The sequence below is a fragment of the Pempheris klunzingeri genome, chromosome 1 (assembly GCF_042242105.1).
Source record: "Pempheris klunzingeri isolate RE-2024b chromosome 1, fPemKlu1.hap1, whole genome shotgun sequence".
NCBI lineage: Eukaryota > Metazoa > Chordata > Actinopteri > Acropomatiformes > Pempheridae > Pempheris > Pempheris klunzingeri.
Window position 1 is genome coordinate 8,922,449 of NC_092012.1, and position 14,084 is coordinate 8,936,532.

The following is a 14,084-nucleotide window of genomic DNA, read 5'->3' on the forward strand; positions in this document are numbered from 1 at the left end:
GTCTTGTGTTTTTTTTTTTTTTTTTTTTTTGGATTTTTTTTTTCCCCCCCTCTGTGTGTCTCTCTCAAGCGATTGCACTCTCCAGAGGTGGTGGTAGCCTACCTCCACATTTTTTTTTACAATCTGACAGCCTCTACATCCTTTTTTTTTCCTACAGAATGAGAGAAAACCGCGGAGCCTGGTAACACTGTAGCCAATTGCACCCGGGTTTGGACCTCTGAAATCAGGCGGATCATCCTCAACCGGGCAGCGGATGCCTGAATGGAGATTGCAAGCCATCCACCAAGATCTCTCCTCTTCCCAAATTGGTGAATCTGGGCTGATAAATGGAGTGTAATGGCATTATGTGTTACGGAGGGTGTCTGACATCGGAGCGACTGGCCAGAATAACACCCTGCAGTGTGAATATTTCAGCCTGTTGATGATGAACCGCTCAGGACTGGAGCAAAGTGTCGTGAGAACCGGTTTGTGGCCCGTGTCTTGATCTGAAGTGGGCAACCAGATTGTTTCAGAGAGGGAGATAAGAGGAGGGGGGGTTTAAAAAAAAAAAAAAAAAGCATCATTTTTGATGGCTCTGGGGTGGGGGAGGACGACTACACATGAAACCCTGGACACAAAAAATGGATAAAACTATTGCATGAAGCTGGCGGGGGACCGCACGGTGTGTTTTTGGGCCTACTTGATAACACTGAAGTTGAGGGGAAAATGGTGATGTGGTACGAAGAAGAAGGCTTGAAAAGGAGCCGGAGTGAGAGATAAAAATCGTCTATGGGGATCTGAGCAGCCCAGCTGAAGAATAACGGAATCCAAGTTTTCGTGGATAAGACAGCTGCTTTGATTAAACATCTCCAATTAACTTCATGTGAAAAAAAAAAAAAAAAAAGAGGGGGAGGAAATCAGCTTCCTGGTCGGGGGGTGGGGGAAAGAAAGATATATTATTCATGCCTTGTGTCAGAGCAATTGGAGAACCGGCTTTTGCTGTGGCCTAGATGATACATACATATATATATATATGTATTTAAAAACATGAAACCTTAGGAGGAAGAGTGGACCTGACAAAGACACACAACAACAGAGGGCGAATGACACTCGGGTAGCCTCAAAGTAAAGCACTTGCGCAAAAAGAAAAAGGCTGAAGTGGGTTGAAGCATGGGCTGTGCTTCAAGTATTCATATCTCTGATAGGGTGGTCTACCACAGTGGAAAAGAGTCCGAGGATTCCCACTCACCCCAGCAGACTAATACCACTCAGCATCAAGGAAATCCTGCCTCGGGACTACCCCTAAAACCCCCGAGCTGCAAGGTGAGGGAACCTACATTCATTACATTTACAGATACACAGGAACAAGACTGTGCATGAGGGTGAGAAATGTGTGCGTGCGTGAGTGTGTGTGTTACATAAACTTGTCCTGCAATAGGCCTCTTTTCCACAATAGAAAAGAACTATATGTGTCCTGTAATAATGATGTCACCATACAAGCATCTTTCCAAAAATGGCAACAGTGTAGGCGAAATATACAGTAAGACACTGAAAAAAGGGGGGAAACAATAAAGCCAGCACACATTGAACTATTCAGCACTACAGGTACGTTATTTTTTGTAGGCAGTGCATAACTTTCACTTAAACTTCCTTCACACGAAACATTTTCAATGCTTTGCTGCACAACTTTGCTGCTTTTTGTAATGTAGAGGAACTGAGCCGTGACACACACTCAGTGAAAGGTCACGGGGTCACGCACCGACCTGAGGTGTTGTTCTCTTTGTAGTTTTTATGTAAGATCCGGTGTTAAAGCAAACATTTGAAGCAGCGTTCGGCTGCTTTACATGCACCTTACTTGTATGATCTTACTGCTGGGGTAACGCACTTTATAGAGCCGCAATCTGAGCGATGAAGCGCTGTTGCCAAACACGGTTCCTCTCACTTGACACCGCTTTGGCCTCTGCTTCACCTTTCTACCAGCTGTGCTTTGCAGTAGGATGTCCTCTCCTGTGGGATCTTATGGAGGCCTGAACTTTGCGTTTCATGCATTAAAGGAGACATAATAAGTAATTTATAGAAACATTTGGCTGTAAGTGTTTGCAAAGCGGACCGGTATGTCTGAATGGAAAGTAGGAGTAGGTATTGAAAGGGACTGAGTGACATAATAGCAAAAAGTTTGCCATCGGTGTGTTACATCATCGCAAAAAATAACAGTCCCATTTGTGTATTGGACCACAAATAATTACACTAACGGAGGATAACAAAATGTGCTGCGCCTGCTTGTATGCCGGGACTAAATAGGTGTTTCTAATCAAGACTATGATGATTCATGTTAATATTTGGCATTTATGTAGGTTACATACGTGCATATGAACAACCTGTTGGCAGATGTGTGTTTTAGAGGTGAGACAGATGTAATTTTTTACAGTAAACTAAGAATTGGAAATTAAGTGCCGGGAAAAGGCCTCATCCCATTGATAAACTCAGCAATCAAGCAACGCTGACTTGAGGACAGTTATTATGTGTTATTCTATCTCTAAATGAAGAATAATGGTGCAGAAGCCTCAAGCAGCAGCACATTGATAATAAAATCAAACACGCTTGCACAGTAATGTTTGCATGTGCATATGCAGGTGTGTGCAAACACAAAACGTCCGTATCCAAAGTGTGATCTTGTGAATCTAGTAGCGCTTGAGTGCGTCTGTGTGTTGGTTGTTGTCATGAGTGTGTGTGTGTGTGTGTGTGTGTGTGTTTGTCAGACAGACCGCAGGCTATTTGAGGGCCTCTGTCAAGCTGAATTTTGTGGCCAAATGTCACTGCAGGATGCAGTGAGAAGTCAGTGTGACAGATGCCCCCATGTCAAGACGCCCACTGTGCCTTTGATTGAATTAGACTAATACTGATTGAGTTAGACTAATGGTATACAAATCTCCTTCGGCTGGAAATGGTTAGTCCCCATTCTGTAAGGTGTCATTTTTAACGTCCTCTGCGAGCGGCAGGGTTTCATTTTGGCATCATGTATAGAAAAGAAAAGTTGCTCTGGTCAATAATAATGTGTACATTAGCTTGCCATGATGCATTCAAGGCTCGGTGATACATGCCGCTGCTGCTTGTTGTAGCTCTTTTGATTTCTGCTCCCTATAAAGGATCAATAACAGCCATTGATTGGTCTGGAATTGTGTGCATGCACCACCTAGATTTAATAAGGCATTTTGCAACACATTGTCATTGCGAAAAGCACTCATTTCTTGCATTTCATTGAGAATAACTTTAGAATAGAGGCTTTCAGAGCTGTCAGTATTTTATTTGAAATGGTAGAGTGGCAGCAGATCCCAGTAGGTGTCAGTAGAAAATAGACCTGGAACTTCAGTTCACTGACAAAAACTTTTTGTTAACCGATTCATTTTTCAAGCAGTGATGCCATGTAATGTCTGGTTCTAGCTGGAGCTGCTGCTTGTCTTGTGTGATATCTTATGTAAACTGAATATCTTTGCTTTAATTGTCCGAAACAGTCTCAAACCCAATTTGAAGAGGTCACATTTGGGATGTAGGAACATTTGAGTGAAAACTTGTGATTGAATTCTGATTTTTTTAATTTTTTTTTTGTATTCTTTCACCAAAACACAGGGAAATTATTGGCAGATTAATCAATAATGATAGTTGCCCCCTTAATAGAAAGTATATTAGATCCACATCATTAGGAATGATTTCTTATATGCTTTGCTTTTAGTTTCTGTGTGCATGTTGGTCCCCTGGCTCCTGTCATTGTGACTCTGAAGGGAGAAGACACATTCATCCCCTTTCGGCTGATAATAATCATCCACATCCACACACAGTTTGCAGTAGGTACAGTAAAGTGCCCAAGTTTAGCATATTACAAAACTGAATTAAACAAACATTAAAGCTGTGCTGTATCTTTGCTTTTAGGGAGAGAGAGAGAGAGAGAGGGGTAGAGAACATGTGCAGGCGTCTACAGTGTGAGAAAGATTCAATAGAAGTTTGGGAGTGTGATGTGAGTCTTTGTCAAGGGTACGTTACCATCTGGGCGATGATAAGGCTCAAGTACAAGGTCCTGTGATAGTGGGCATTTTGTGTGTGTGTGTGTAGACAGAGAAAGACCTCAGCCAAACACAACACCATTTATCTGGCCTTGACTTTACTAGTCTGGTTGCCCCCACTCAAGGAAATCAAGTAGCTGTCTCTCCCCCCCCCCCCCCGGTCAGCAAATGTAGAATCAGTTTTACCAGTTACCTCTTACTATAAATGGAAAATGGCCATAACAGGTCCTAAAGTTATACGTATCCAGAGAGTAAAACCATCTTGCTTGCTGCCTGATTCTAGCCTCTGCATGCTTTAACGTAAGTGGTGGAATCACTCAGCCATGCCTCAGACTTCCCCCATTAAAAAACACCCTCCCATCCCCAGAAGTGACAAGGCACACAAGGCTGCTTTTCTAAACTAAAGCCTCAGTTGGGAAACACTTAACTGTCGCTAACTCGCAGCACAGAACTTTAAAAAAAAAGTTTCTGAACCAAACACCTCATGTGATACATCAAACTTTTAAAGAGTGTGCAGTTAGATATGATGCACCGCCGAACTGGGCAGCCTCTCTCCATTTGTCAGTTTTTCTCTCCCACTGTTTTTGTGTGTGCTCTCTGGTCAGTTGTGTGTGTGTGTGTGTGTGTGTGTGTGTGTTTAGTCTAAGTTGAGAGTCATTGGGTAATTTATTCCAGAGGAGGGCAAAGGCTCAGCATGGTGATGAATTAATCCACTGTGCTTTTTCTGCTGGCTGAGAGGAAAGAGACTGATATTGGCTCTTTTTCTTTCTCTCTTTTTCACTTTCTTTCATTTGGCTATCAAACTTTCTCTGCTCTTCCCCTGGCTGTTGCTCTTGCTCTATAAAAACTTTTGTTCTTAGATATCACTCCCTGAATGCCCAGAGTTAATGCATTTATCTTTTTAACGTCATAATCACACATGAGATTTAATACACAGTAGGAGCAGTGTCCCTCTGTGCACCCGTAGAAATGTGAACGTTCAGTTGACTTCAATGGCCCTGCTGTTGTCTTTGTCCTTACAGCTGCTGATTGGATCAAGTGATGGACTGTGCTTATCTATCTGTCTATCAAGGATGTCATGTGTATGCACAATGGTCTTTTATAGCTCAGAGCATGGCACTAACCCCTGGCACCCTGCCATAGTTAGCAGTTAGCAAAGTTTTGGTGCTATGAGGCACTGCGGATAAAAACATCCTACCAAACGGCACATGTCTATTAAAGGAATAGTTTAACATTTTGGTTATATGCTTATCTTTCCTGCTGAGTGTTAGATAAGAAGATTGATGCTACTCTCATGTATGAAACTGGAGCCAGCAGCTTAGCTTAGCTTAGCTTAGCATAAACACCGGAAACAGCTAGCAGGGATCCTGCAGCCAGGCTAGCCGTTTCCCCCCTGCTTCCAGTCTTTGTGCTAAGCTAAGATAAGCTAAGCTAAGATAAAGGGACACTAGCTGATTGAATTGATATTGATCTTCTAATTAAACCAAAAAAAAAAAGTGATTTCTGAAAAAGTTAAATTACTCCTTTAAGTCCAAAAAACATGTTTCATTCTCTACAGTAATTGCAGGATTTTCCCTACTTTTAAATTCACTGACATCAAAAGACACTTCACAAATGACACGAGCGCAGCCTTTAGCCGTTCATTACGTTTCATTTCAACAATAAAACATCAGCTGCAGTGTAACTCTGTGTTTCCCTTCCTGTCTGGAGAGTCTCCAGGGGCGGTAGGGGGTAATTTTTTTGCCATGTCATTTATCTCCACTGGCACATGGGCAAAAGGAGTTGAGAGGAAGCGACATGGGGCCAGTGGAGCACCCACAGTCCACTGATTGACTGATGTATTGGCAGCTCTAGATATTTAAAGATGTTTGTATCCTGCAGGGGATTTGTTCAAGATAAATCGTGTTACGCCAGTGTTTATACATTTTATTTCCTAGAACCAGTCTATTTTTGAACATTAGCCCTTATACTTGATATAATGACACCAATGTCTCTCACTGATGATAGCGTGAACGCTGATCCTGCGTAGAAATCAAATTAGGATAATATAATAAATCCCTTTGTCACCTTGAGTGTAGATACAGTGGGTCTCTTCATCTCCGAGAGCTTGCTCACTTATGAGGTGTCAATTGGGTGCATGTACTTATGAAACAGAACCTCCCATTGTTTTTGAAATAGTCTTAACAAATAAGGCCACATTCAAAGCTTGTTCTGCCCCCCCTCCAGGTTAAGAATTTAGTATCATAAGGTCAGCATGTGATAGTTTCATGAGATTATGTAAATGGTATTCTTCCAAAACAAGGCACTAGAAGTGTTTACTTTGTAGCAGCGCTCTCTGTTCTCATTCAGAAGCTCACAGGAATGTCGATGTGAGTGGGCCCTGGTCCACTAGTGGCCTTTTAAGCTCCTCCTTAACTGTGACTCTCTAAGCTGTGATCATCTGCAGGCCAGGGACCGTGGTGTCATGCTAACGATGTGTGTTTCAAAGGTGGCTTTAGACTTTTAGGACTGGAGACGATCAGTGTGAGAAGTGCTGAAGTGGACTATGAGGTGATACTCCTAAGCCTTCTAGGTGTGCAGCTCCCCTGAGTTTTCTTTAGTCTGTTGACTGTGTTGACTGTCAGACTGTGTTGACTGTGTCTTGTAAACATGGCTACCATCGCTATAGAAGTAACACACCGATCAGTCACTTCATTTGTCCAATTGGGGCGATTGGATGTGTAGAAGTGAAACAGAAACACAAAGTAAAAAAAACACCACAAACACATAAATACAAAACAGAAATATGTAAAAGCTGTGGTTCTGCTGGGGGTTACTATTTCTTAGCCAGGTGCAGCGACTTCCTGGAGTCTTGAAGTTGCTGGTTTTCCACTTGGGTTTTTGTACAGATTGAAGATTTATTTAATTGGCGAGCTTCAGGGATGCCTGCAGGCTGATTTTTGTTACCTGTGGACAGAGCCAGGCTAGCTCTTTCCTCCTGTTTCCAGTCGTTATGCTAAGCTAAGCTAAGATAAGCTAAGCGGCTACTGGCTGTAGCTTCATATTTACCTTATAGACACAAAGAGTGGTCCACATTTTGGCACTATGTTTACAATTGTGTTTTGTGAACTTCAGTGATCAGTTTGCTTCCCTTCTCTGTAGCTCTTAGCAGTCTATTTGTTCATTTACAGTTTAGCCATATTTTCAGTGTATCTTTCATGTGAATACAGCCTTCAGATATTACAGCGATGTCATGTGCATATCCTCCCTACTAACATCTCTCAAGATCTTAATCCCACACTTTAGAATGGTTTTGAAAAGTACACCATGTACAAAACCCACCACCATTTTTAATCCAAAGGAGGAGCTAATCTGAGGGTCATCTGTCTTGTGCAGTGTCACAGTGTCGGTGTCCATAGGCATGTTTTTAGCCTTATTTGGTGATTGTGGATTGCTGTAACCATGCACAACACACCGTGGTAACAATGCTAACAGCCATGTTAACAGCATCTGGTTACTTGAGAACTTTGGCCATTTTCACGCTCTGTCAGACCACTTTCCTTGCAGCCAGAATAAACTGAAAAAAATGTTGTGTACAGTACAGTATGCTGATAGATTCTTCCTAGGGCAAAATATACAAAGCACCTAAAATTGAAAGATTTAGTATTAAACTATAAAGCTGACGGGTATTTCACTGCAAAATTTGGCAGTCGATTTGAAACTATTTTAGAGTCAAAATGCTCCCGAGGCTTTGACTTCATTTTGCTGCCTTTCTTCACTAAAGAAGTGCTGAGCAGACAAGAGCCTCACTGGATTTAAGTGAACAGGCCTGCAGCTTATTGGCTATAGTAAACACGCGAGACACTCATTCACCTGCTGGACACTGCATTAAGCCAGCAGCACTTATATCCTTCCTTGTTTTAATGGACGTAGCTATGACGCAAAACCCTCTGGTGCGTGTCCTGCCTTTTGCTCTGAAGATATACTGTACCCTCAGTTGATATATCCCCTAGAATTTTTACGGGGCAGAGCACAGATGGTGCACATTGTTTTTTGTAGTGCGAGGTGTGTGGTTGCAAGGACATATTTCGGGGGCATTACAACAATTCAGTCCAAAGCTCAACTCACGTTTTGGCCTTTAACTGAACAGTAACGAGTATACATAGTCAGCTTAGTTCACCCCTCTGGTCATTTTTTTTTGACTTTTGGCAAATTTGACTTTTGCTTTTGTAAAGATCAGACTCCATGAAACGCAAAAGAAAATATTGTTGGTATACTTAACCGTAGCAGCAGTGTAATACTTCAAAGCATTTAGCCGTGACATGCAAATGAATTTTGAGGTTAAGATGCAGGAACAGGAAGTGCGCCTGTCAGCATTGCTCAGCTCAGCCATGGTCAAACATTTTCTGTAGGAAGTCAGGTCTAAATGTATACATGAATTTATTGGCCTGTAACATTTGGGCCTTGGATTTATCGAAACCACATCTTCCCCACTGAGATCCATAAATCAAGATGAGTATATTCAATATAATCTGGTTTGTTAAATTCAACAAAAACAAAATATTCCATTTTAGCTTCTTCTACCAATTCTTCTGATTTTAATGTTTACATATGTGAAAAGAACCGTCTTTGACATGCATTTAGAATCATTTGTTACCAAGCAGATTTGAGCATCCAGTCACTGCATGTGGTGTGACATGTGGTGTGACAAATTTATAATCTAGGTGGTATTTTGACCACCATAGGAGAGCAGGAAATGTTTCATTGGAAACAATGAGAGTGCATGTCCCATAAGAATAATAACTGACATGCACATGAGAAACAATGAAAGACAGTTGAACACATTTATTACTTTATACTACCCGTGAATCAGTAGTGTAAACATTCCTGCACACCTGTCAAAAGCATCTGTGTCCTATATTTTACCTGTTGCACCTGCCTGATTACATTCCTCACAGGTCGTCTGTTTTAGCTGTGTGCAGTGTAACAGAATAGCTGCTTGTTGCAATATGAAATATTCTCTGTTACACATAATACAAATAATGTATTTCAAATAAGAGGCATTTCCACCCAGTAGTTTCTCATAACATAAGCAGCTTCCACAGCTTCTGCTTTTGGGGCTGAAGAATCCATAAAAGGTAAATGTGAAGCCTTAAATTTGGATTTGTCAGAGGCTGTGTTTGTTGATCGTTCTTTTTTTTATTGTATCCATATCCACATCACACCACTCTCTACTTACTGTCCATCATCTAAGACCGTCATGAAAATTGGAAGCCTTTGTCATAAAATAATCCCTCAAATACGTCTCCTCACAAACTGTCCTTTTAGTTCATCTTGTCTTATTCATTAAAAGGTTGGGTTGAGACCATACTGTTTGCGTTTTACAAAAGTTACAAGAAAATCCTGGGAAGGGTGAGATACTGCAGGTTCAATACAAGTGCACTGTGAGATGATTAGGAAAAGGCGCATTAGATCTGGTAAATAGGGTTTAAATCTGAGTGACATGTCTGGTAGCCAAAAACTGAAGAGGTTTGACGTTGAGTTGTCACTATATCCATAAACATCAAATAGGTTCAAGATGGAATGACATCATATTATTTTAATATATTACATATTCATATTCATTTGTTGCGCTTCTCCTTTTTTAATGCTCAACAGTCTTGAGTTTATGCTATTGTATTTTATAGCAATAAACTTTAAATGTCAGGGTTAGTATAGAAGCAGAAAGAGGCCATAAGGATTTGAATCTCATCCGAAGGGCCTGAATGCCTCATTGTGAAATGTTATCAGTGCTGAACACCTAAATTCCATTTACAGTACAGCAAATGGAAACATTTTACAGTGAAAACCATCTATCTGAATCCACATGGTTTAAATTTGGAAAATCTCAGAAGGTAATTTGTAGGTGTGCAGTTTCAAAAACATGACTTCACAAATTAAGATAATTTGAATTGAATTGAATTACCTCTTCCAAATTTACCACAGTAAAATATTTCAATGTATCAAGTTCAGTGGTAGTCAAATTTCAAAGTATTCAGTATGGAGTAAATTTCACAGTTGGATGTTAAGTTGCTTATGAAATTATAGACTTATTCAGTTGCTGTTGTCCTGGTTTAACATGCACTTTTGTTTACTACTAAGCTTTTCTGTTAACAAGTATTTGTTTTCTATTCACAACGTTTATTTCATTAATGCAACGGGGTTATTTTGCAAAAAAGTCTAGGCTTTATGTGTGTTTACAACTTTCCACGAATGTGTGTATTGGCATGCAGTCATCGAATCCCCATTCCTCATTCATTGTTTGTGTGTATGTATGTGTGTGTGTGTGTGTGTGTTTAAATCCAGTATAGCCTGTGTGCCAAGCACGGCGCTGCAGCTCGTGTCACTCACTGATCCCTCATGCAACGGTGACATCAGTGCTCCTGTTTTAGCAGGTGAAGAGGAGGGGGAGTCCGGTGATTATCTAATGCTCTCGCAGTCATCTGAAGAGCCCTGGAGAACTGCTTCTGATATTTTCCTACAAAAAATGGGAGATCTAAGCTGTTGCAAAGAGGTGGAGCCACGCAGAGTCGCAGATAGACCAGGGGTGGTGTGGACACTGTTGGCATATTGCTAATTCTAATCCTCTCTTAAGGCCACAGGGCTGTTGAGGTAATTAAGATTGTACAGTTGGGTATGGCTTTGGCAGCAAAGTTACTGTAGACTAATGATCTCTTATTCAAGCCAGACAGTCCTCTTGTGTAGCTTGTTGTTTGTACCCTGCTTGTCTTGTTGTCATGTATTTGGCCAGGCTGAGAAGGAGGAGTGGCCGACAGCAATGGAAAGGTTCCCGGTAAGATTACAGTACACTGTAGTGTCACTGGACCAGGCAGTGTCCCACTTAGACTTCCCAAGCTCCTTTAGCTTGTCCTTTTGCTTTATTGGCCTTTGACCTTACCTGGAATGAGCTAAGAAGGGAAGGAGAACGCGGGCTACACACGCCTGATCAAAAGCTGCCCATGGTTCACAGTGAAAAAGACACTATGAGGGCAGGCAAAAAAGCAGAAGAAAGCACTTTGCTAATAAATGCAGGGGTGGGCACGGTGAAAGAAAAACATAAAGGCCCGATCATCTTGGGTGTGTTTGCATACATTTATTTCGGATGAGTGCGAATAAAAAGGGAAAGTCAAATAGCCCAGTGACAGTGGTCTTAAAGGAGGCTGCTGGGGGCAGAGGAAGCGGCGGAGGTTTTAGTAAGGGGCTGCCCCAGAGTCCTGGATGGCTTAGGATTGTCCAGGTCTTATGGGGATTTCAGGGTAATCTGGATAAGGACAGAAATACCTTGAAGGTGAACATTGGAGAAAGTGCTCAGCTTCTCATTGATATGTCTTCTGTGTTTAATTAATTTACACACACTGCAGATGGATACACACATCATCATCTGCAGATTTCCATTAAAGGGGCGCTCTGTCTGTTATTTTACACATGAAGTGTGTACACCTATATGAGATGTACTACACAGTATTTTTTTTTTTCTGTATTTCTGGACTTCATAACCCTGATGATACCATCAGGGTTATTTTTGGCTGGGGCTTGAGAGTATAAATTTGTAGCAGAAAGGCTGTGCTACAAACTGGTGCTTTTAGAGAGCAGGGAAGGTCTAATGAAAGATGATATTGCATAACATAGGCTCCAGTGTTTTTGGAGCTTTATGCATACTAGAGACCAAAAGTGAGGATAACTCGGCCTTTGCTGCTTTGATTCTTACCATTTTGTCTTCCAAGTCCTCTCAGTTTATGGAAGTGCAGTTATAAATGGCTCTACCCCGTCAACCCAGCATGCTTGCTGCTGTGCAGTTTGTAGATCCTTTCATCATTAGACTCAGGAGATCTCGTAATAAGATTTGAACGTTGGATTTTGCTCATATTGCTGTTGGATCCTCAAAATGAGATAATAAAATTGGTCTGGGTCATATTGAGATCGCCGTTTGGACACACTCCGACTACAATGTTCATGCGATTAATTTGAAAAGATGAAGAGGGAAATTGGGAAAAGTAAACCACATTTGGATAAATAAAGCCACAGGAGATGGATTAAAGTCGAGGACACAGAACAATGTGATCTCATTAAAATCTCATCTGTCTTTTGATTTGAAACTCCAGCCTCAGTTTCATCGTCACAGTTTGGCAGTTATCTTATATGCAGCGATGCAGCCAACAGCCTTATGTACATTATGTCTCTCCATCTTTAATGAGTGCGTCTCTCTCCTGCTCTTCTGCTCATGTCCCTGTAGGCCAGTGTGTTAGGGCTCTGAGCGCAGTCTCTAACCCTCGTCACTTGGCCTGTCGGCAGGAACTGCTCCGCTGCCAGGCCTCAGTTACTCTCCTTGGCACAGTGACGCACAGATCACATACACACTCGCGCCACTATGGACACAGCATATGCACACAGGCCTAGGCAGCGTCACCAGCTAAGGGAACAAGCATGTACTCTGATGTCAGACGCTTTAATATATAATATATACATACACAGTCAAACAGATATTCTCTGTAGGAGCAGGAGAATAAATACTGTATTCTGCTTTTTTTTCAGTATCTGTGTGTTCTTGTGTACAGTGTGTCTGAGGAAAAAAAAAATCAGATTGCACTACAGTAGCAGTTCACATCTGATGGTTTTTGTGTGATATCCGAGGAGATGCTGGCAAGGTGTGGAACACCAGAGAGAAACAGGGACAGGTCACCAAGGATGAAGTAACCTATCCATTTTCTGCAAACTCTGTATTTTTAAACCACGGACGTCATTCAAGGGCGTTTGGGACTGAATTCCAGGACAAGTTCAGTCTCCTGTGAGTTACCCGGTGTCTTCCCTGTGTGTGTGTGTGTGTGTGTATGTGTGCGCGCATTCCCGTATGCTTGAATTTCCGCACTATCTGGTGAGGTAGGAGAGATGTCACTGCAGACAGAATAAAGGTCAGGGCGTACTCTGGAAGCACTGCTCGAAAAACAATGAATGTGTATGTGTGCATGTGTGTGCACTTTTTTTTTTTTTTTTGCGTGACTGATTAGAAATCGCTGTATTTGGGACAGCATGTGCAAGAAGTGTGCATCAGTAGCTTATAATACGTAACTACATCCAGCAGAGCTTCTGCCGTGTTTCTCTCTTTATTGTGTGTTTTTTTTTTTTTAAGTCTATTTGTGTGTTCTTGGGTCAAGCTCCAGTTTATTTGTGGAACTTCTTTCATCATGATTTATATTGCGCTCTCCAGAGTTATCTACAATATGTAGCAGCACAGGTATATCCAGCATATAGCCTTAGAAGCTAATAATACTCAGATCATTACCTGACCTTGACTTACCATTACTTAACATACCCCAGCTTAAGTCAGCAGCTGCTGGCTTCTTGATTTAACACTGTACACCAGGAACAAAATTCACTGTCACTTTCCACTGTGACAAGATGTAAATAATCTTGGAAATCATAACACAAAGCAAAAGTGGAACACAGAGCAAAAGTATGAGGACTAGGGAGCAATGTGAGACCCTTCATTAAGCCTCATTAAAACATTTTTTTTTTTTTTACATTGTCACCTGTCTGCACAGTGGGCGCATGATGTCATGACAGATTGTATGGTAACCATGTTCGGGTTTACATGACACGACTGGTGTCAAGCTTGTGATATGATGTGATAGTCTGGGAAAAAAAGTGGCAGATTGTTGGTCTATGTTTCTGTTTAGCTTAGAAGGGCAGATCCTTGTAAACTTTAGACAGCTAAGACATGTACAAATACACAATAACAGTAATCAAACAGCCTTAATATATATAATGTATATCATATTGACGCATATGACGGATTTTGGGCATGACTTGATAATCTGATATATTATCACTACACATTTTTCCATCTCTGCTTTATCGCTGTCCCGCTCTTTGTCACGATGCCCAGTCGTAACTTCCCAGTCCTCTAAATTGGTCCCATCCTTTATGAACTTTCCCAAGATTAATTAAATGTCTTTCCCTGTGAAAGATTTTCTTCTTCAGTTCATTTGCCCCAGGGGGTTGTCTTTATCAGCAGTTGTTTGCATGATCTGA

At 41.4% G+C, this 14,084-nt stretch overlaps 1 protein-coding gene across 1 annotated transcript in view; it reads left to right on the forward strand.

Annotated features, from left to right (window-relative positions):
* Positions 1-938: 938 nt before the first annotated feature.
* The window catches only part of pde8a (phosphodiesterase 8A), a 41,254-nt gene continuing 28,108 nt past the window's right edge, over positions 939-14,084 (forward strand). The window contains exon 1 of the mRNA XM_070828540.1: positions 939-1,302. Coding sequence (XP_070684641.1) covers positions 1,150-1,302 — 153 coding nt within the window. The 5' untranslated portion in view covers positions 939-1,149. The remainder of the gene's footprint in view (positions 1,303-14,084) is intronic.